The 22667-nt window shown below is 45.6% G+C and overlaps 2 protein-coding genes across 17 annotated transcripts; one reads left to right on the forward strand and one right to left on the reverse strand.

The window, feature by feature from the left end:
• Window positions 1-779: 779 nt before the first annotated feature.
• Window positions 780-3222, reverse strand: LOC108147298 (myosin light chain alkali). 2 transcript variants are annotated; one of them, XM_017273720.2, is made up of 6 exons: window positions 3122-3221; window positions 2952-2979; window positions 1646-1951; window positions 1494-1580; window positions 1104-1150; window positions 780-982 (listed from the first exon to the last, which is right to left on the reverse strand). In XM_017273720.2, exons 1-5 carry the CDS (start codon window positions 3122-3124, stop codon window positions 1107-1109), a joined length of 468 nt encoding a protein of 155 aa, XP_017129209.1. In that variant the 5' UTR covers window positions 3125-3221; the 3' UTR covers window positions 780-982; window positions 1104-1106. The 2 variants fall into 2 exon arrangements, with proteins under 2 accessions (XP_017129209.1, XP_017129210.1); XM_017273721.2 differs by lacking the exon at window positions 1104-1150 and having other exon boundaries at window positions 3122-3222.
• A 2310-nt stretch (window positions 3223-5532) lies between these two features.
• On the forward strand, window positions 5533-22276 carry LOC108147217 (protein unc-80 homolog). Of its 15 annotated transcripts, none has more exons than XM_017273592.2 (31): window positions 5533-5586; window positions 6344-6598; window positions 7217-7243; window positions 7541-7561; window positions 7616-7948; window positions 8007-8306; window positions 8365-8502; window positions 8565-8878; window positions 8931-9130; window positions 9190-9371; window positions 9552-9664; window positions 9858-9875; window positions 10142-10286; window positions 10425-10860; window positions 10943-11140; window positions 11476-11818; window positions 12484-12589; window positions 12648-13277; window positions 13835-14567; window positions 14873-15010; window positions 15074-15372; window positions 15431-15609; window positions 15669-16242; window positions 16335-16892; window positions 16953-17256; window positions 17316-18265; window positions 18507-19970; window positions 20694-20862; window positions 20925-20981; window positions 21039-21586; window positions 21852-22276. In XM_017273592.2, exons 2-31 carry the CDS (start codon window positions 6353-6355, stop codon window positions 22083-22085), a joined length of 9957 nt encoding a protein of 3318 aa, XP_017129081.1. In that variant the 5' UTR covers window positions 5533-5586; window positions 6344-6352; the 3' UTR covers window positions 22086-22276. The 15 variants fall into 15 exon arrangements, with proteins under 15 accessions (XP_017129081.1, XP_017129082.1, XP_017129071.1 ...); XM_017273593.2 differs by having other exon boundaries at window positions 20934-20981; XM_017273582.2 differs by having other exon boundaries at window positions 20925-21586.
• The last annotated feature ends 391 nt before the right edge of the window (window positions 22277-22667 follow it).

A 22667-nucleotide genomic window follows, 5' to 3' on the forward strand; every position in this document is an offset into this window, starting at 1 on the left:
TTATTATTGCTTTTAACAACACAACTTTAATTTGAATAAACTCAGCTGTATGTGTTGCTTAATGTATTGTAATGGTTGGTGTCCCGTCTAAATTAGTTCAGCCTGAGCCGAAAATATCTATAGGTTCCGATATCGACTACAGAGTGCTTTTTTTATTGCACGATGCGTTTTATAGAAACTTTTGGGATATATATGTTATGGCTTAATAATATGCTAAACAAGAAGGATATATATAGCACCTGTACATGAGTCTTTTAAAAATTGGTGCTCTTATACAAAACAACCTCATTATTGATGATTATTAAGGCTAAGCAAGCAAAAACCTCTATAAATTATTGGATACCGCTAGAAGGTCGTTTCAAATGAATGACCTCATCTTCCGATCCCCCCTCTTCACGGCTTATTTCATTGATTGTGCAACACCTTTCGGCTGCACAATTATTCTTAGTGTTTATTTAAATACATTTGACTTATTTCACTTTCACACATTCACATGGTAAACTGAGAAGGCTAAGAGGCAACAAGTAACACATTTCGTGACTTGGCTACTGCCTTTTTTTTGGCGTTTTCGGATCTTGAATTTGCCTAAACATTATTTTTATTTGCTATTTGGTTTATTTTCATCTCATATAAAATAATCATTGCTTTGCTTTTTGGTAAACCAACAAAAAAATTAATAACAAAATAATGGGCACGAAACTTTGAATTTTTTTCAGTTTTTTTCCGTTATTTTATAATTTAAATTTTTTTATTTTTTAAAAAATAATATTATCTTGAAGTTCAATTTTGCAGTTGTAGTAGCAGAAGTAATTTTTAATTAAAATAATATACGAGAGAGAGATAGAGAGAGTTAGCGATGAATATAACATCTATGGAGAATGGTTGTCGCTAAAAGTTTGTTGGTGTTGTTGTAGTTGGTTTGTAGCTGTTGTTTTCAACTATTTTAGCTGATCTGGTCTATCACACATTCTGGCGAGGAATGCTGTGGAATAGAGGTTGAGAAAAGTCAATATTAGTACAAGACCTTTCAACAAGAAATGGACAATTAGACATCCAGACATTAAGACATCAAGGCGGAGGGCCTGGGCTCAATCCCTACTTACTGTTTAGTCGAAGACGACTGGATCGCTCATCAGGCGCTGGACGAACTCTGTTTTTTTTTCGATCGACGACAAACGGCGGGAAAACAGGACGCAATCACCGTGCAGAGACCATTCGATTGACATTCGGGAGTTGGTTTTGTTTTGTTTTTTTTTTTTTCAAGTGTAATGGTTGAGGATTTTGACACGCAAACATGGATACGCATACATATATTTTTTGGGGGTTTTTTTTTTCAGGTTGTGATGGTGGTACAAAGTGCACAGTGCAGAGTGGTTGGGATTTTTGGTTTGTGCGCAGACAAAGAGTGACATGTGGAATAGACAGACGGCGTTTACAAATCGTACATATATAAAAACAAAAGGTTCTGTCTTGCCCAAGGGACGAATACTTACGAGAGTAGGGGATAAATCCTTCTTCGTCCTCGGGGTCCATGCAGTCGGCGAACAGAGTCTCCACCTGCTCGTCATCCAGGCTCTCACCTATTGGCAGGAAAAAACGCCGTTTAAGTGGAGTTTGTGGATTAGGAACTCAAGGGAAAACTTACCAAGCGCCAGCAGGGCGTGCTGCAGCTCAGCCAGCATCATGGTGCCGTTCTCCTCCTTGTCGTAGAGCTTCAAGCACTCAATGAAGTCCTCATAGCAGCCCTGCTCCTTCTCCTTCTTCACCTGTGAGTAGATGGGCAGGAACTCATCCATCTTGATCTTCTTCTCGTTGCGCTTCTTGGTGCCGCCCATCTTCTCGATCAGCGCCAAGGTGGGGTTCAAGTTCAGGGCGCGGAGGGCATCACCTAGATCGACGGCATCAATGCCCTCGCCGGCGGAGCCCATGACTTCGAAAACGAATTCGACATCTGCACGAAAGGAACTCAATTAGCATTTGTATATCCTTGTAACCGAAGGTAAATCGCATCAAATTGTTGTTTATTTTATTTTATTTCATTCATTGTTGCGATTGCATTAGTTGATTTAAAAATACTTTAGATAGCGGGTGGCACCCTTTTTTTTTTTTTTGAAAATGGGGTCGATGTGGTAACCCTGAAATTTCTGGTACGCACATTTTTGGTCATCATGAAAATCTTGACATGGCTGGGCATTAGTTACTGGCCGCGTGTGAGTGTATGCGTGAGTGGGGATCGGGATCTGGGAGCATTGCCAACCCGAAGAACACACTACGTATACGTAATCCGACACCCGAACCGAACGCCTTCGCCCTCGTCTACGCTATATACACAGTGTATAGGCATATATACACACATCAGCGCATTTTTCTCCTCTCTTTCTGTGCGTTTGATCGAAAATAAATCCCAAGAAATAACTTGGCCAAAATTAGATCTCTAGACGACCAGCATTTCGGCTCGTAGACGAATGCGCGAGTTCGGTTTCCCGACATATACACACGATTTCCATTGTTTTCCGCGGGTTTTCTATAACTTTGCACTAGATTTTCTACCGGAATTGTGTTGGCAACCTTTTCCCGTTCCCGTTATCGTTTCTAGTTCATCGTTCATCTGTCGATCGATGAAAATAGATCAGCGATGCATATAGGCATTCCTTAATGAAAATTTTCCGCATAACGTTATATATAGGCACGCGTATATGTATGCAATATATTCCAAGTGATTACGAAATATGTTCACCGACTTTTTTGTGTACTTTTTTGTTGTGTATCTCACACGCGCACATTATGTAATCGATTTTTACTTTTCTGGTATCCCCATATTTATTGGTTTTTAGTCCTTTGGCTGGGCTTACTTCTATATCCTCGTTGATTTATTGTACATTTATTGGTTTATCTTTGATGGATTTCGTTTGAGGTTAAAGATAATCCTTTTCGTGCGGTTTTCAACTTACTTTCAACTTCACGCTTTGGAACATCAGCCTGTCAACGGAATCGAAAAAGATTGGAGAATTTTGCATTAATTCGAGTGTGAAAATTTGTGGTTTTTTAACTGCTGCATATAGAAATCACTGGATATTCGAGGAAGATGTGTGAGAAAATTCCTTGGCCGATGTTCACTCACCATTTTGTCTGTTTGATGCGAAAATCAACTGTATCGCGGATGAGCTCGGTCTCGACTGAACGTTATTCGTCAGCGGCAGCACGGCAAGGTAATTCTGAGGTGAAAGCCAACCAGCCGACCGCCGAAGCACACAGACACAGCTGCAGAATCTAATACAGACCCGAATACAGATTCAAATACGAATGGATGACGAAACGCTCGCTCTTCTCCTGCGCAAGGCTATACACACACCATAGCATATAGACCATGTACGATGCCAAGAATTTACTTTCATCTTGGGAACTTTTCAGACTTTCGAATGCCACACTCTCGCGAGATCCCATCGGCCATCGTCCATCGTCCACCAGATATTTGGGCTCTCCTTTGGAGCCAGAGCCATTTGTTGTGCTCTCTAACCGGGCTATTTATAACATTTTGTTTTTTTTCGGTTATTTTCTGTTTGAATTTCTATTTTATTTTTTCGTGAAGGCAAAATAATAATCGCTTGTGGCATTCCCAGCCGGATAGTGTTGAATATCATTCGATGTTACAGATGATTTTGCAGATAATATTTTCAGGGCAACATAGATTTTATTGTTAAGCGCTGCGCAATAGTTTGTTTCCTCCATGGAGGGGCCATCGGGGGAAATTTAGATGCCATTTACTATGTATTTTGGCAGATATATATGTATATATTTATACACTCATCGACCCTGATCGTCTTTTTGGCAAGCCCCGCGCTGCGTACGTGTATTTTTCGAGCGTATTCCTCTGGTCTAGCGTGTTATCACTCGAAATGTTTTGTCAGCCGGTCGTTGGTGGTGGTATTAAATGCCCGACTTCTTGTTTGTCGGCCGAAAAACACCTGAAAGCCTTTTCAATATTTATACATATACATATAAAATACATCTTCCAAAAGTTATATTCCTCATTCGCATCTCATCTACATAGAAGGCGCATTACTGGCCCCTCAGGCGCCTTTTTGTGTGCCGTCTCTACAACATTTTAATGCGTGCTATTTATAAAAACTATGACACAGATACACGAAGCGTATTCAGAGCAAAAATGTACAGCAACAAATAGTTATTCGTGTTATTTGCGTAGGTATATAGGTACAAAAAAAGCCATATAATGCCCGATCAAGACTGAAGGGTAAAAAGAGGTGCTTAAAAGGCGGCAAATCTGGCAAGGAAATGGCAATTAAGCATTCAATTGCCTGGCTGGCTGCCTCCCACACAGGCCATTGGCATCACTGAGTCCATGTCCTTGCCCTTGGCACTATATGTAAATGTACGTGCCCATCAGACAGGCCCTTCTTTGACCCAGTTATTCGAGCCCAGCTGTGTTGCCAACTTCCGGCTGGTGCTCGTTCTCTTGACTGTTTTGCTTCCTCTCTGTCAATAGAGCCATCCACTCGGCTTTTAACCGCGCAGCCTCCCTGGCATTGTTATTGTTTACACCCGGGGGCAACCTGTTGTCAGAGGAGCAATTGTTGCAAGGATATTTAGGCCGATTTGGTCCTTAATTGAACAGCTGTTATCAGCAGTCGATTGCTGCAGTGAATCTGCGCAGATATAAGTGCGCAAGTCATTGATAAATCGCTCGGGGAGATGGGAAAACATTTGGGAACAATGTGCATTAATTTTGCAAGCAATTTTTGTCAGATTTGATTTTAAAATAAGATTATTAAATTAAAGCTTGTCAGTAAAACTTCATGGTCCAGCAGTTGAAATTGTAAATTATGTTATATCACCAACAAAACTGTTTAGTCTTATAAAGTATTAAATTAATTGTAAGCTTTTAGGTTTGAATTTTAAAATTGTAATTAATGATATGATTCTTTATCATTCGATTCTTTCCTGTCAAACCAAATGCAGCATAGCCTATAATTTAGTAAAATGTTATTAAACAAGTTTCCAGCGAAGTGAGCATACTTAACAAATATAAGTGGACAGAGACATTAATTTCCACTTAGGTACAACAAGGCAGTGACTTATGTAAGGCTATAATTTCAGCATTTATTTGCAGACGCACCCTTAAAACCGGCAGACAAAAGGAATTTAATGGCCGCCCCACAGCGTATACGCAATATCCACCCTCCGGCATTTGTTATCATTGATAAGTGTGCTTCAGAAACAGGGTGTCCTAATCGGAATGCGTCCTATATCATTCGATAATAAGTGCCAGGACACCCACTATGCGGAGAGCAGCCCTTTTGCCCGGCCAGTGCGTATACTTTATATGGAGTGTGGGTGTATATGCCTTCTCTCTTTGTTTGTTTTGCTCCACCAACGAAATATCCTGTATACGCACTGCTGGCCTGCTGCTGTCGGCATTGGAAACGATGGCGAATTGCGAGACGAGGGCGGCAGCGAGGATAACAACGACAGGGAGCTCAGAGCTCGTCAGTTAACGACGCTTGTCTCAGTTGCATCCGAACGCTCCAGCAGTAAACGTTATCCAAAACTGGCCACGCGCAAATCAAGGTAAGTCCTTGCAAAAACCATAATAACTGGGCTGCAGAAAAAAAAAGATTGAAAAAATAAGCATATTGAAATCAAACAAAAGTGCTTCAGAGACCCTGCTCGGGCGCCATCACAAAAATGGGTCTGCAATTAGTGAACGTCCGATAGCTCAGTCCAGCCCAGCCCAGCTAAGTAACGTGAAGAACTCTGCTGGCCAGAAGCGATGGCCGATGGGTGCGGCACCAATCAAGCGAAATGTTGGTACAAATGGCCGCGTTTGATTTGAGTGTGTGCTAAGTGCCAAATAATTGACAGCGGGACAGCAATTAATTGGGGGAAAAAGCGAAATTTTCTACAATCCCCACTTGGGTTATATAAGTCTGTGAAAATTTTTGCCCCAAATTAGCATGTATACCAGAAACCCAGTTCTGTATCTATAACCCAGTCGCCTCGTTCTCGCCGCTGCTGCGGAGTCTGCGTTCTGCGCAGCGTCCCAGGACCGAAATCTCGGCTACTTTTTGGGCGGGGGAGTGCGGCCTTATGAATGTGGCACTGACCTAGTCGACACTGTCGAAAGCCCGAAATCAACAGGAGCAAAGGAAGGCAGCGCGACGAGCCTGCGCACGCAAACACCTGTTGAATGTTGTATATACTATACATATATGCTAATGCCCCCCTTTTGGATTTCATGAATGACTAGACTCGACTCGACTCGACACGACTCGACCACCAGCTGTTGCACACGCCATTTGATTTGTGTCCTTGCCATTCATTGCAGCTGGCCACCATGGTGACCCAAGCCGCGGCAACGGGGACAACAACTGCAAACCCAAGCAACACCACCAACAACAACAACCTGCAGACAAACAACAACAGCCATGCGGCGAATAACAACAACGATGACTTTGACTTTGACCAGGATAGCGGGCTGCAGGACCTCGGATTACCGGTGTCCGTGCAAACATTCCTGTGGCGCCAAATAGCGCCCTTCATCCGGCCCAGGTTGGGCAAACTGCACGAGTCTACCTGTCTGGTGAGTTTGGCTACGTGGCTGGCCAACGAAAATGAAATTCAAATCGCGGTTGCCAAATACCAAAAAAAAAGAAGTAAAGAATGCTTTGATGGCCGAAAACAAGGAAACATTTCCCCTATAAATTGGGTGCTGTATATTCGCTATGCGTGTTTGTTGTAAGGCTGGACTGTGTATCATACCAAAGCCCAAACTATTGGTATTCAGATTGGCACAAAAAATTCGACACCAGTAAAAAAAAACAAATAAGTGGTGTTCAATGTCTTCTACTTTTGATTTCTCTCAGCTAAATTCATGGAAAATTGGAAGCCAAAACCCAAAATTGACTTTGATGTTTGATGTTTTTATACTTTCCTGCATTCGATTTATTTTCCTATAACAACTACTAACACAGCCACCTTCCTCAAACTGAACAACAGACCTGTCCTTCGTATATACATATACCAAGCCAGGAAATGTTTTTATTTAATTTATTTACTTACCCCAAAAACTTTTCCTGCGCTTGTGTTTATTTCATTCAGTATGCTTTTAACACAAACCAACTAAAACAACCATAACAATAACAAACTGTACAAATTAACATTGTAAAATTTTTCGCAATTTGTCTGAATCTGAATGTAGTTTTGTCAACATGCACCGGGACACCATGTAAGTTATAAATGTTTGTGGTAGTCATAACCCTTTTTTCTAGTCGCTAAAGTCTGTCACCTCAATGTATTAGTTGGCAATTAGAACTGAAAGTGTGTACTGTACATTGAGGTCACCAAACTTTTTAGTTTCCCTTTTATATTGTAGATGTTAGGTGTTTTATGTGCCTATGTTTAAGATTTGTTTTTTGTCTTAAGATCCCATTTTTTGCTGTAATGTTGTTAGCTTTAACCTAGGTTTTCTTCAACAACCTTACTATAAATTTTTACTTTTTTCCGCCCACTTTTCCATGTTCAGGAGTCGAAGGAAGCCTGCAAGGTAAGTCTAATATTACGTTTATGAAATAAGATATTTATTAACTCCATTTGGTAGTCCTTTGAGAAAGTGCTTGTGCAAAACATCCAGTTTGGATTATCACCACCCCTCACAAAGGGCTTGGGTGTCATTCCCCGATGGCGCCTGCTTCAAGGAGCTCTACCACACGTTATGCACGCCTGTGCTGCTCTACTTTACAATCGCGTCAAGGACATGCAGGCCATCGGACCCGTGGAAACCAAGCTGCTCTACACCATGCAGTGGATCCTTCTCTACGCCGCCGAGGAATGCGCCGATGATGAGGGAGGCGAGGATCTGGGATTGGGTGATGCAGCAGAGCCCAAATCCAAGTCCATAGATCAGTACTTGTTTTCTGTGCCTACTATTACGGTGAGCTGATAGACTGCTAAGCCCTAATTCTTTGTATCTTACCATCTCTGTTTTCCAGCTCTTTGTGTATCTCTTTGCACCCATTATACACCACCTGAAGGAATCGGACTTCCAGAACTTCCGTTTGGAGAATGGCATAAAACTGTGGCAGGGCATGTGGGATAATCGAGCTCCAGGAGCACCATGTTTTACGGCTCCTGTTAAGCCCAAGGCTCGTAATCTTCTGTGTGCTCCCACCCCAAAGGGTTCTACGGATGTTTTTCCTGCCCGTAAGCACTCCCTGAGTGCGGATGCCATGTCCCCGAAAGCGGATTCCCCCCAGAGTGGTATCTCCGATTATGGAAGGCAGGATGAGGAGGTTCGTTGTGGGTTACGCCAAAGAGGTCCTTAAATTAAATGGCTTGGTTTAAAACCAGGGCTCTTGGGTTTCTTCTCCAAAGGAATTTGCCTTTCCCGAAACCATACCTGAGGAGGCCTCCAGCGTGGAAGATGAACGTGTAGTCATATTTAGGCTGCCTTCGGCGCCACAACTTATGGATAACTCGTTCTTTACGGTGAGACATTGAGCTGGTATAATCCTTTCTTGTCAATATTAACAATATATCTGATGTACCAGGCCGATGCCAGTCTGCTGCAACAGCAGCAATCCCAGAGCCGACGTGGAAGTCGCCAGTCAATGAACTCCCGCGATAAGGATAAAGTGCCCTCCACCAAGTTCGAGTTTGACCAGCAGGAACTAATGCGTGGTGCTTCGATGAAGGAGAAGCGAAGTGCCTCCATTGAAAAAGAGACCGATTCGGATAAGTCAGAAAGTATCAAGGCAGATGTGTCGGCGGCTACTTTCTTGGATGTGGCTGTCCTTCGATGTCTCTTCATTTCCCACTGGCAGGAGGAGGGCATCTTCTGGAGCTTGCAATACCTATATAATCGGTGAGTATTAAAAGCAAAAAATCAAAGTAAATAACTTACTTTTACCCCACAGACTGAGTGACATTGGCGAAGAGGCGGCCATCACTTTAAATCAACCCCGCAAGCGCTCCAATTCCCTGCCCATTCCACAAATCGAGATATCACTGTACCAAGGACCCGGCAGCAATAGTCGCGATAGTCCGGGAAGCTCTGTGGTCAAGGACTACATTGAAATACCAGATCAATCGCCAACTGTGCCAGTCTGTGTTGCAGGTGAGCTATAGGTTTTATTTCCTTAATTACCATTTCTAAAATACTGTACCAATCTACAGAGGAACCTCAAAGTGCCCCAAGTACTACAGAAAGACGTGGCAGCGAGAAGAAGAAACGCGTTAAAATGGCCGATCTACGGGCCTTTGTAGAGACTAAAATGTTCTCGAAATCGGAGAAGAATTTGGAAAAAGTAGGGCTCGACACAAACTCAGCCAATGGCAAGACACCACTGCAACATGCAGTAAGCGGAGCAAAAACTTATGTTTACTGTTCTTAAGTGTTTCTGCCTGGCTCCCGTTTATAATCCCCATATAAATCTTCCATTTTGAATGGTGTTTGTTTGGCTTGAGATTTTAATGTTATATTGGCGTACCAGTTCTTCAATTCCATACTTATAATTATGTCTTATTACATCTGCCAGGAATACCATCGCAGCCTGGATACGGGTGAGAAGAAGCTATCTCGATCTGCCTCGATGATAAGCCGCGAACCAGCCAGCAACTTGATTAAGGGCAAATCCATGCCCAGTCTCAGGTATAAAGAAATCCCCAGCAAACCCCACCAAAGACTCTTAATCAGGCCTCTGACACCAGAACCAAAAACATATACACTTTCAAACAGTTATCGAAATGACACACTCTTCAGTGACTCATTCCTTGCCCTCGAGCTAATATGCTTTATATTCTATACCCTATGACTTGATCTTCTTTCTCATATGATCAACCAGCTGTCTGCTTGATAGCGGGTGAGTTTCGGTCTGCTAGCAACTAAATATTATTTCTATTTCGATTTCTAAGGACACTCTATGCTTTATATGCCCTAAGCCTCAGTTGTCTAACCTCCTTCCACCACCAAGACTGCTTTCCTTTTGGCACCTGTCCAAGCCTGTTTTTTTCTCACCACCCCCTTGCCAATCCCCCCTATACACCCCTAATCCTTCAGTTTGCCGCACTCCGTTTTTTGACTAATGCCACACACACGCTTTCTCGCACGTATCCTACAAAATACAAGATTTTACAGATACGTTGAGCCACCCAAGGCGCCAAGGCCATCGCAGGCCACCTGCCAGCGCACCACAGCGTTCTATCCCCGGAACCCCATCATTACGGTCACGGAACACACTCCCACACCATCGCCCGATTACATGAAGCGACAGGTAAGCCATTACGCATACTATTATGAATGTGGGGTCAGAAAAACTGAATCATTTTGGTACTCTTTATATGATAGTCCATCGTTCTTTAATTTAATTTAAGATTATTGGTTATAAACCATCTAAACTATTTTTCTGCAGGGCTCCATTGACTCCCAGCTGGATGCCTTGAGTAATGGCGGTAGCATTGCTGGCATGGGTGGAAATGGGGGAGGTAATGGCAGCACAGGTATGGGCAGCACAACTACTCGATACCGAGGACAAATGCTGCGCTCCCATACGGACTCCCACATCGACTACACCGGCGTGGATGAGTCTGAGGCTCCAGGATCTTCCTTTTATATAACACGCGATGGCGGCATTGACTACGAGATAATCCTGTTGGCTATTAGTAATGTTTTTAAGCGAGATCCGGCGCAAGTTTGTTCCCTTCGAGTTTTGGAAGCGGGTCTAAACATCTGTGAGCTATTAATTGAAATGGGTGTTCTCAAATTGGGCGAACATGCTCACGAGATATCCATGAGTATAACAAGACGAGCTCTACAGGTCCTGGGCTGTCCGCATGGATGTAATGATGGTAAGTTCATATTTGAACATTTCATTCTTTGAGAGGTAACTTTTTATAAAGTACTTAAGTCTTATGTTTCAACTATTTTCAGGTGTTCGAGGTCCACCCGCCGACTTCCTGCGCAACCAGTGCCAGAAGATCCTGTCCCGCATGTTGCGGCAGGCGGGTCAAAGGACTAAGCGCTTCATGCAGGAGATGGTTCGGACGTCGCCGTTGCCGGAACTCATTGACTACTTCCACGCCTTCCTGGCCTTCTGCGTGGACCCCAGCTCGCTGCTGTCACCATTAAGTAAGTGTTGACCCATTTAATAGCCACCGCCAAACCGCAAATGCTGGGCTTGGATGCCAATACAATGTAGGCGCACCAAATCCCCATTTAATACTCGCTCCAACCAGACTCTTGAGTTCCATTGGCCATTTTGAGTTGGGCTTCCCTTCCGCCTTTTGATTTGCTCATCCGGCGCCAATCTCCCGCATCCCCCATGCTGTTTGTGGTTCTCTGTGTTACCATTTTGCATGCCGAGACTTTTGCTAATGCTTTTGAGTTGTCCCCTTCCGATTCTTTACTGTCACCACCAATACGTTGTATATATATATGTATGTATGTATGAAATGATGCAATAGCTCATAAACGTCAGAGTGGATTTAAAAATGCTAACACCGATATTGGCGGCGTACCAGGTCAGGGCGGCTATTCGACCAATTTTAGCGGCGGCATGAGCGGTGGAGCCGAGGCCCAGGTGGTTGGAGCGGTATTCAAGCCGCTGGTCAGCCGCTTTGTGGAGGCCAGCAAGGATCTGAAGGGTCCGGAGAACATTGCCCTCTATGGCGACATCCGGCAGCTGGTGACCTATGTGAAGGGAGCCCACGGTGGACCCTTTCGCCTGGTGGCCCTCAGTGGGATTTTGGCAGTCACACCTAGGCCTCACAAGAAGGGACCTTCGGCGCAGACCACTCGAGTAATCAGGTGAGCTTAAGAGCTATTTTTAGCTATTTTGCAAAAAAAACATGAATCTACATAAAATATAAATATAAAAGTGTTATGTGTTAGGTACTTTCTAATGAAGACCGACAAGTATCACATTTGTTTTGAATCAGAGTTCTATGGAATTAAATTCCTAACTTGTATTTTGAAAAAGTTGAAACATTAAACTGGAATTTTAATAACACCTAGTATTAATACAAATAAAGTATAATTAAAAGTATAATTTAATATAAACTATTTCTTAAATGCATGTCAATGATTTTATCTCAAGAACAGTTAAAGTAAATTCTAGTTATAATATTACAGACCTAATCAGTCTTTAATGCTGTTGTTAAATTTGAATAATATGATTATATGTTTATATTTAATAAAAGAATTTTTGATAAATCGTATCCCTTATAACAGACTAGACAGTTTTAAATCTTTTTGTAAAATTCGAATCGCTATGTTTAGCCAGCATAATTTAATTTTTATTTGACTAATTTAGAATTTGATTTCTGTAGCTGAAAATATAATTTAAATTTAAACCATTATAAAGCATCTCGAACAAATATCACATAATTTAATATCGTGTTTATTCCACATTAATTAAAATATTTTAATGTCAAACCATGCAATTTTATTATGTATTGTATTCCCTGTTACAGACACATTCCCCAGGCGAATGTGACCCAGGTACTGCAGAACGATGACAACCGCTCCCAGCGCCGCCTGCTGCTGAAGAAGCGCAGCACCTCGTCCGCCTGCGCCGTGGTGAGCTGCCTCCCTTGATCCCAACCTGAAGCTTATCCCCGCCCTGTCCTATTTACAGAGCCTGCTGGAGACGGAGGCGTGCGAGGAGCACTACAAGACCAGCCAGTCGCCACTGAGCAACTTTCGGCGGAGGACAACGGGCGTTCGACCCACTCTGACGCCGCGGCACAGCGAACGCGCCCTGCTTTCCGACTCCACGTCCAGCTCGGAACGCAATTCGCTGGGACGGCTCAGCGGCTTGGTGCGCTGGTTCCGCGGCACGCCCAAGGAGGCCTCGTCCATCGACCTGGAGATCGGGTCGCTCAACCCGGAGATCTCCTCCACGTTCATGCGGCACGCCTCGCTGAAGATCCAGCGCGGCCGCTCGAGCGATGGTCCATCGATTGGGCGGTCCATTCAGCGCGCCAAGCGACGCGTCGAGCGGCGGCTGAACCGTTTCGGCGGCATTGTGAAGGGCAAGAAGAAGGTGGGCGGCATCGAGGAGACGGCGGACTTCAGCCGACGCAGCTCCTCCGACATGTGCGACGGCCACGGGCCGCGGGAGTCGGAGGTGGTGATCCTCAAGGAGCGCAAGCTGGTGCCCACCGAACCGGTTCGGGTGGGCATGCTGCGACTCTCCTTCCTGCTGGAGACCTGTGCCCCCGGCTCCTTTCCCGATCCCCAACTGGTGGCAGCCGTCCTCGATCTGGTCAGTATACTTCCAACTTCCAATTATAAAGCGGACTCGCCGACAATTAGATTCCTTCGGTTGGGAGATAAGATACAAAAAGAAGATCGAGCTTTGCATGATTTACAGCTTTGTTCACAACTTATTTTTTAAAGTGCCTTACTTTGCATCAGTAAAATATCTCATAAACAAGAATGATCATACAGAAGACTTCGTTGAGGTTAAAAACTATAAGGACATGTATTTTTTATGTCACAATATTAAAAGAAAAAAAATTTTAATTAACATGGAAAGTATTAAATTTAACATTGGTCCTAATTGTTCAAAAAAATTAAATTAAAGTTTTATATGGCTTACATATAAATAAAATGTTCATATATTAAAATCTGTTGCGAAAATAGTCTAATGAAAATTAGTATATCAAAAGGATAAAAACCGAAGTGAAAAATAATTAAATTGAGTAATAAATACTTGGATTTATAACGTTTTTTTACTAGTGTATGTAATACTGAGTTCTGAAAATTGATATTTCAATTTGTACTTACTCTCCTAGTAAACCCACAAATCTTTACCCACAGCCCCAAGCTCCTCTTGTGGCCCGGGCCACCTTCCTGCTGGAGTGCGCCCACTTTGTCCATCTGTGCAACAAGGGTCAGTGGCCCGCCTGGATGAAGCAGAACGTGGGCAGCTACCGGGCCTCCGGGGCCAACATCAATCTCAACCAGATGAAACAGCAGGTGAGCCAAACGAGTGCCAGAAGGACGCACATTCTGCAACGAGCTGCTGGAAAAATGTTCCATCAGTGGGCGGAGATGGTGGGCGCCAGGCTCGAGGAGATCCTGTTCACCGAGCGATTGCAGTACGAGGCAGTGAATGCGAGTCTCACGGATCCCGAAAAGCAGCGTGAGCTACTGCAGCAGGACGAGGAGGAGGACTTCCTGGACGAAACGTCAGTGAATCCGCATGGCAACGATTGTCCGCACTCCTTGAAACTGATCGCCTGTGTGCTGCTGTTCGAGATCACCGCCTTCCTGCGGGATACCTACATAATGCTGCCCAAGACATCCAAGCTGATCCATCGCGACAAGCCGGCGCCCTGGGAGAAGGTGTACCGCGAGGCCAACCGGCGCTGGTCCATGGCCCTCAGCTCCATGGGCCACTCGCAGACCTCCGCCCAGAGCCTGCAGTCGATAGCGGCTGGAAACGATGGTGCCGGCCAGTCGGAAAGGAAGATATCCTTCGTGCTGCATGAACCAGACAATGAGTCGGAAAACAGTAGCAACACAACGCTTACCAAGGAAGGAGAGGAAGGTGATTTGAAAATCTTTCAATATTACTATTATTTGAAAACCAAATATAAATTCTATTGATATCTGTGAATATTAGAGCAAGGCAAAGTATTTAATTTAACTGATTTCCTGAACATAACAAAAAAATGGGAAAAGGCAGAGATCACCAAATATTTTTAAAAGATTTATTAAATACATTTTATTGTTTCATTCCAAGCTCACATATAAATGGTTAATATTTTAATTTCTAAATTAATTTTGTTTTTGTATTTTCTTAAACTATACATTTTTGTAAAACTTTGATGTCGTTCTTTTCTTTTTACCCAGCTCGTCGACCCACTGCCTCGGCTGTGCGTCCATTTCTGCTGAGACGTGGAACAGCCACTACAACGGGAGGATCCTTTAAACGTCGCTCGCTGAAGCTTCGTCGTAATACCAAGGACAGCAAGGACATCGAAACTGATTGTAAGTAAATCGAACTTCTATAAGTAATAAAATTTGTATTTATTAATAACATGACTCTCTTAGTCAACATGCAATCGCGTCGCAAAGTGTCCTCGCTCTCCGATCGCAGTGACACCTCGGAACAGGGCATGATCAGTGGCGGCGAGGAATCGCCGGGAATTCTTAGCGACGACCAGCAGCCGGAGTCACCTACTGACTCCAACGAAAACGATGACACGGCCAAGAACATGCCCTGGCTAAAGGCGATTATTGATCTAATGACCAGCTACAACTACTATTGCACTCACAAAGGGTATTGCCATCCGTTCTGCTATAAGCGACACATGCGCTCCTGCACTCGTTTGGTTAAGGCCACAAGAAAGGTAACCTGATTATAAAGACATGCAATGTACTGAATACTTAATGAGTTTGGTTTACTAGGTTTATGGCGAGGAGTTTGGATTCACTTTCGATGCGGATCATCCCAATGTGGAACCAACAATTATCACTTCCAGTAAGCCACACACTTCAAGAGCACGCTCCACACGCAAAGTTTCGGAGCAGAGTTCCACGCAGACTTCTCCTTCTAAGAGAAAAGATAGTTTGTCGCGCAAAGATCGGTAGGTTGTACCCATATAATGTCTTCTTATAAATCTAATCTAATATCGTATTGTAACAGTATTAGTGATGATCCCGACCTGGAAATGGCGGAGAAATTGGCCAAAGCCTTTCGCCAGGAGAAGGAAAAGAAGATGCAGGAGGAACCGCCCATCCTGAAGTTCATCCGCATCCACATACGCAACCTGTTCCACTTTCCGCTGGCCACATTATTGAAAGGTGCTGTCGTGCTCACTGAGGAGATGGTCATCGAGGCCATGCCCGCCGCCTGGGAACTTCTGCTGGAGACGAACCACGACACGGCTACCTCGAGTGCCGCCGTATTCTTGATGGGTTCAGTGAAGTCCCAGAACTTCGCTTTCGACATCATGCAGCGGGCTTTGAAGCACAAGGATCCGGATATAAGGATTGGCGCCATTCAGCGATATCTAGTGCTGTGGAAGTGCCGTTTCCATGTCTGGCCGCGAATGGAGGAGAATGCCCACGATGTGACCTTTAAGGTGCCACCGGGTGGCATCGAATTCACACTGCCCTCGCCGAAGATCGGCATTGAATGTCTGCCGGTGGTGGATCCTCCCTGGATGCCAGTGCAGCAGACAAAGGACATGGACGTCACGCTGAACCAAGATAGACATGTGAGTGAGAGGGCTGCTGAGACTGTGGGTTATGTACTGGTCGGGAGGGGAACTTGGCTGAGGTCTTAATAATACATGACTTGATTTTTTAGCGATCCCTGGTAACCGCCACCAAGAGCCGTAAGATGCAGCAGACAGAGGCCATCCGGAATGCCCTGCGCCAGCAAAGGGACAAACAGCGGGCGGAGCGGCACAGCTTCCTTATCACCATGATACCCATTAGTCAACAGGCCTCCCATGAGCCCGGAATGGAGAAGCTGGAGGACCACGAGATCGAGGAGGATCTCGACGGCACGCGGATGTCCTCCCACCTGCACCATGCCCACTCGCTTTTCCCCTCCGTTCTTTGCTCCTCCGTGATGCAGATCGTGGGGTGTTTAGATGATGCCGCCATCGGATCGGATGGTAATGCGGTTTACGAGATTGCCTACCAGGTCATTTGGGTTTGCTTGGTGGAGGAATCGGCCCTGTTTCTGCGCTACGTCTTCGAACGTTTAACACGTGATCGTCAGGATCAGATGTTCAAGCTGCTGCGACACCTCATCCGATTTGTGCCACGTCTGCCGCAACAGGCGGCGTTTGCGCTCTACAACTCGATCATTGGATACATTATGTTCTATGTGAGATCATCCAACGAACTAAAGCAAGAGGTTGGTGTAGATTATTTCAAAGTTAAAACAAATTTTACTAAACAACCTCTTACTTCCCAGCTTGTGGGCTCCGCCTTATCAGTACTTTGGATGGTGGTGCACTCAGTGCATGGCATTATGTTCAAGGATCTTAAGCAGATTCTGCGAAAGGAACAGTGCGATGCGTCCATTCTCCTGACTGCCAATGTGCCCGCCGCCAAAAAGATTGTGGTACATGGTCCAGCAGATGACGACTACAACATACCCTCTCAATTTCCAGTCCAGGAGGACACACTCTTCTGTCAACTGCTCAAGGAGGCCTTGGATTACTACCCCATCGATGAGAAGAATACCAGTCACTACTGCTTGGTAGACTACAAGAGCAGTAAGTGCTATTGTCCCGGCTGAATATTGAGTTTTGGTTCATGGTCTTGCGCCTTCCAGGCAAAATCCTCAATCCCAATTGGTACATCCGTGATCTGTATTTCTTCAAGAGGTCCCAGTACCCGGAGGTCAGGCTCATGCTGATGCGTCCGGAGGAGTCCTTTTTGGCACTCCAAAAACAAGAGCTAACCAAGAAGTTTGTCGAGATTGGCAAGGTGCATTTGACTTGGGCCATTCTCAAGAACGTGGACATGGTGGTGCAGCGAGTGGTGTTCCTGCACGAGGAGCTGATGAAGCTGCCCTCCTTCCCGCGCAAGGCACTCGAGGTGGATCTGGATCTGCACCATGGTGGCGAGTACGGAAAGGTGCTGCTCGGGTTGGACGTCCTGCACAAGTTCATGTGGGTGCGGCTGATCGCACGCATGTTCGAGGCCATGGCTGGTAATTTCGCCTACTCGGCGGACATCCAACTCTTTCTGAACGTCCTTTCCGGCGCCTCCATTCTGCACGCCGAAGATTCGTGCATCATGCGCTATGTGATGGCCACCTTCATCAACGCCGCCTTCAACTTCAAGAACATCTTTTCCACCAACGGTTACTTTATGATAATGCCCACTTTGTTGCAAGTCTACTCCCTGCATCAGACCAACAAGCTGATCACCACAACCATTGAGTATGCGGTCAAGCAGTTTTACCTGCTAAACAGGAAACCATTTATCCTGCAAATGTTTGGATCCGTTTCGGCCATTCTCGACACGGATGAGGACGGCACTTACGGTGAGGCCCACAAAGTGCAGTCGAGCTGTCTGTTCAATCTGCTCCTTAGTCTGGAAGACCCCTCGCCGGATCCCCTAAACATTGCGGAACTGGTCAAGGAGCCCAAGCCACTGAAGGCCATTGACTTTTGCTACCATGACGAGAACGACGATGTCACTGTACTGGACTGCATCACTCTGTGTGTAATGGTGGTCTCATACTCTGCGGAGAGCACTCGCGGATATCAAATGCTAGTGAGTCCAAACCAATTTATTTTTTTTCAGGTTTACTTCTGCCAAATAATAGAATTCTAAAATATATTTAAGAAACTATATCAATTATTTTAAGTTGGGATAACAAATTTGTTAGGCAAGGCCGACATGAAATGTTGAATGTTTAAAATATTTTCACATTAGGAATTTATGAATAGAATTCCTTTAAATGCTTCTTCTAACACTTTGTAAGATACATATCATACTAATTCTTTTCTTGTAGATAATTTTGGAGGCCATTCTGCCCTGCTATCTGCAGCAGATCCAATCGCCCAGCTATATTCCGCTGCAGGGAAAATCCGAGCGCGACATCATCCTCCAGCTGGCCGTGGCCATTCGCACCATGGTGCACAACTGCGAAGGTCTGGCTAAGAGCTACAATGGGCCCTATCGAAATAGTCCGGAGCACAAGGGCTCCTCGCAGAGGAACTGCAGCCGAGGACCACCTTGTTCGCCTGGCTTGGACTTTGAGGAGGAGACGCATCCCAAGTATTTGACCGATGCCCGCACCAAGAATATGATGGACTCAGCAGAGGATTCGGAAATGATACGCACCGAGTACAGAAGACCTCGCGACGTTTTACTCTCGGTGGTGGCGGATTTCCTCACCAAGTCCACGGCTCGGTTGGCGGAGTTGGCCAAGAAGATGCCCAGTGACACCAAGCCCACCGAGGTCCTGGACGCCAAGTGCCACATCCGCCTGGCGGACATTGCTCACTCGCTGCTGAAGGTGTCGCCCTACGACCCCGAATCCATGGCCTGTCGGGGCCTGCAGCGCTATATGCAGGCGGTTCTTCCGCGGGCGGAGTGGTCCAACGACACGCTGCGCAATGCCCTGGTCACCATTCTGCGACGCATCGACAAAGTGTTCCTCAAGATCTCGAAGAAGCCATCGATTAGGAGGAATACGGACTGGGAGGCGGCCGCCGGACTGCTGAAGGGCATCCACGAGACGATCATACGGCACGCGTACGTGCTGCACTGGCAGCAGATGAAAACGCTCATCAGCACGGTGCAGAATCTGATCGTCAACGAGCCCGGATCCGGCATCCCCGAGGGCGTCTCCAGCGCAGGAGCAGCGCTCATGTCTCAGAATCCGCCGGCCTTTTTCTGCTCGGCCGTGGTGCGTCTGGTGGCCCTGCAGGTGGTCAGCCCCGTGGACTGCTTCTCCCTGGTCCAGATTTGCGGCGGCAGTGCCGAGTTCGCCACGCAGGAAAAGGCCGAGGGCTTTCTAATGCATCTGATAATGCCACTGTGTCTGAAGGTTTGCTCGGGCCGAGGCGTTTCCGACGTGGGCGAATTGAAGATGACGGACGTGTCCTTCCTTCTGACTGCCGTGCTGAACGCGATGAGTCCGCCGGCGGGTCGAACCGGCCAGGCCGTGTCCCAGATCAACCGGGTAACCGGCGACCTACGCGCCGGCTCACTCACCTTCACCGGCAGTCGGGATGCCAAGCGCCCAGCCCGCATCTCCGGCTCCCTCTACCAGGCTGCCTTCCTCGCCCTGCGCATCGTGTGCATTTGCTTCGAGAGCCGGCTCTCCAACGAGTGGCCCCGCATTGTCCGCGTGATGAGGGATCTCGGGAGGCGCAACGAGGCGGCACCGGACCTCTGGAGCTTCATGGAGTTCGTCGTCACCCACCGAACGCCCCTCTACATTGTCCTGCTGCCCTTTATTCTGCACAAGGTAAGAAATGGGGGTCTTGTTCACTAACTTGTGCTTTGAAATATTTATAACTAAACGTTCACTTCGACTTTGATCAACATAGTTGGGTAACACAACTTAAAGTTTCTTGCTGCTATATAATTTCAATTCGATTATATTTAAGTATACTCAAAATAGTAATTTTAATATTTCTCTTTGGTATAATATTATTCCTGGTGACCCCAAACAATATATCCCTTCTTTGCAGAAAGTCATGATTTATACTTAAAAGATTAATTGCAAAGTTTCTCTTTGGTATAATATAAATCTTAGTGATCCAAAACAATTTACCCCTTCTTTGCAGAAAGTTTATAAATGTGCAATTCGTTTTGGTAATGATTATATATAATTAAATGATGACGATATTATGAGCTGAGAGCGGACCTTCTTATAACTTTGCTGTTTTCGCCAACGGGTATCCTTGTAAACGTTTTTCTAAGCTCCCCCAACTAAATCCAAAGTTTGTGAGCAGAATACAAATTTCTGAATTAAGTGCTGGAAAAACTTATAATATTTTTAAAATACTCTTGCGTTTGCTCAATTTTTTCTTCAAATAAATCCTAACAATGCACTATTATGCCTTAAGCCTAGACAAACAAAGTCTATCTATTAATGTCTAGGCCACATTTACCTATTTATATATGCATATTCCCCTAAGTTAAGTACTTTTCAAAATTAAAATCACTAACGATTGTCGTATTCCAGATCTCGCAGCCACCAATCGGGGATCACGAGCGGCACATGCAGTTCATAATCCGGGAGCGTTTGCGTGGAACTCCGCCGCAGGGCGGGATCAAGTCCAAGGGAGCGCTGCTGCTGGAACTGGCCCGGGAGCTGCGGGACCTGCGCGACGAGCTGGAGGAGAAGCGATACGGTAAGAGTCCGGAACGGAGCCAACCCCCAAATCCGCTCCACACACACCCACTCATTTTTCAGTCTTCACAGATCGCGAGAGTTCCGAGCAGAAGAAGAGCGACACTCCGGCGGCAACTAGTGCGGCAGAAGCCCACAAGTCGCAGCAAAGACCTTCACTCATATCTATCTTCACAGGGACCACCACGGGACAGGCAACGCACTCCCACGTCTCCGCCGTGCCGATCGACTCGCGCAGCGGATCCGGGGGAATCTGCACGCCCAGCGATACGCTGTCGCAGCAGACGCTGCACCCGCCGCGGGAGTCGCTGTCCAGCAGCTCCACGGGCCGAGATCCGCACACGACGACCAGCGAGAGCCAGAGCGGCGAGGCGGACGCAGGATCGGCGCCCACACTGGTGGGGCCCACGCCGACCGGATCGGGACATGGGTCGGGCGGTGCCGGCTCTGGTACCGCCTCCGCCGTGCCCTCGCATCTCTCGCATTCGCAGTCGTTGCAGCAGGCTCCCTTCAAGGCCCAGCCGCCCAAGTTGCGCTTTGTCTCGTCCGTGGAGTTCCGACACTCCTCCGGCGAGACCTCGACCACTCCGCTGTCGCCGGAGAGCCCGGCGGAGGACAGTTCCGGGGATCACACAAGGTCGCGACTGCAGCGATCCAAGGCGGCCAGTCGGAAGACCTTCAGGCTGAAGCGCAGTCGTCTCACGCCTATGGAACCACCCAGCATTGTAAGTACTTAGGATACCCTATTAACCCTATAACCCAGGGATCCCGAACAAGAGATACAATTCTTAAATAAAAAATTTAGGGCAGTGGAAGAATTGTACATAAGTTATTTTTTTAAAGAGAAGCAAAAAAAGCATTTTTCGTTACATTTTTTACGATTTACGATATTTATAAAAAATTTAAAAAATAACCATTAATTTTTTTTTTATTGAAAATAAAAGTTTTTTCCTATAACAGTTTCAATGCATATGTGAATATTTATTTTAGGTCACCTCCCAGGAGGAGCAACCGCAGCAGGCGCAGGCCAAGACCCTCGGTGAGATATCCTGGGACTCTGTTTCCCAGACATCCTCTACTTCCGGCTATCGAGACAACAACAGCCTGCAGACCGGTCTGCTCTCCCCAGATGGATCCCTGGGGGGATTGACATTGGGTCGGTCCCCATCGCAGCACTCGCTTTTAATGGTCTTCGAAGGTCAGGACGAGGACACGCTCATTTAACAATCACAGAACGGCGACCGGGCCTACGAACTTTAGAACCAAGTGGTTCCACTAATTAACGGAAATTTGGAAAAGTCATGTGTGCAGAAGGTATTTGTTGGGTGTTAAGTTTTATAGACGAACCGTTGTTTTCCATTGTGTGCCATTTTTGTATTCGATAGTTAATGTTAGAAACTAATAAATGTACTTGGTAGCCGTTCTAGTCGATAATTTTGTTCTTACGTTTTGGGCAAAAATATTCTTTTTCAGAGACTTTCTGTGGAAACAATTTTTAAGGTTTTATTTTATTTGACATCGGTGTACAAATTGGACAGGTATTATTATATAAACATTTATTTAACGTTTGTACATATAAAAACTCCTATCAGCACTAACTGTAAATAAAACATTTGATAATTTCCATTTCCCAAATTTTACCGTTGGGAAAGGCGCTGAATTTAAAAAATTGCTACTAGCTTGGTCACCTTAATTTATCAGCTGATTGAAGAAACGTAACGTAATCACGTTATCGAATCCGGAGATGTGCACTTCTCGTGTTCTTAGAACGATACACAAAGTGCTTGTTATGAAAAATATTTTGAA

This window comes from Drosophila elegans, unplaced genomic scaffold, assembly GCF_018152505.1.
Source record: "Drosophila elegans isolate 14027-0461.03 unplaced genomic scaffold, ASM1815250v1 contig_476, whole genome shotgun sequence".
Classification (NCBI taxonomy): domain Eukaryota; kingdom Metazoa; phylum Arthropoda; class Insecta; order Diptera; family Drosophilidae; genus Drosophila; species Drosophila elegans.

What these genes read in the sequence shown, in the direction of transcription:
- LOC108147298 (XM_017273721.2), bottom strand. An exon ending in TCCAAAGCGTGAAGTTGAAA is followed by an intron (nt 1,952 to 2,951) that starts GTAAGTTGAAAA and finishes CCTTTCGTGCAG; the next exon opens with ATGTCGAATTCGTTTTCGAA. An exon ending in AGGATTTATCCCCTACTCTC is followed by an intron (nt 983 to 1,493) that starts GTAAGTATTCGT and finishes TCTATTCCACAG; the next exon opens with CATTCCTCGCCAGAATGTGT.
- LOC108147217 (XM_017273582.2), top strand. Translation starts at nt 6,353, where the DNA reads ATGGTGACCCAAGCCGCGGCAACGGGGACAACAACTGCAAACCCAAGC. An exon ending in AGTCGAAGGAAGCCTGCAAG is followed by an intron (nt 7,562 to 7,615) that starts GTAAGTCTAATA and finishes TCCATTTGGTAG; the next exon opens with TCCTTTGAGAAAGTGCTTGT. An exon ending in GCTGGAGGAGAAGCGATACG is followed by an intron (nt 20,863 to 20,924) that starts GTAAGAGTCCGG and finishes CTCATTTTTCAG; the next exon opens with TCTTCACAGATCGCGAGAGT.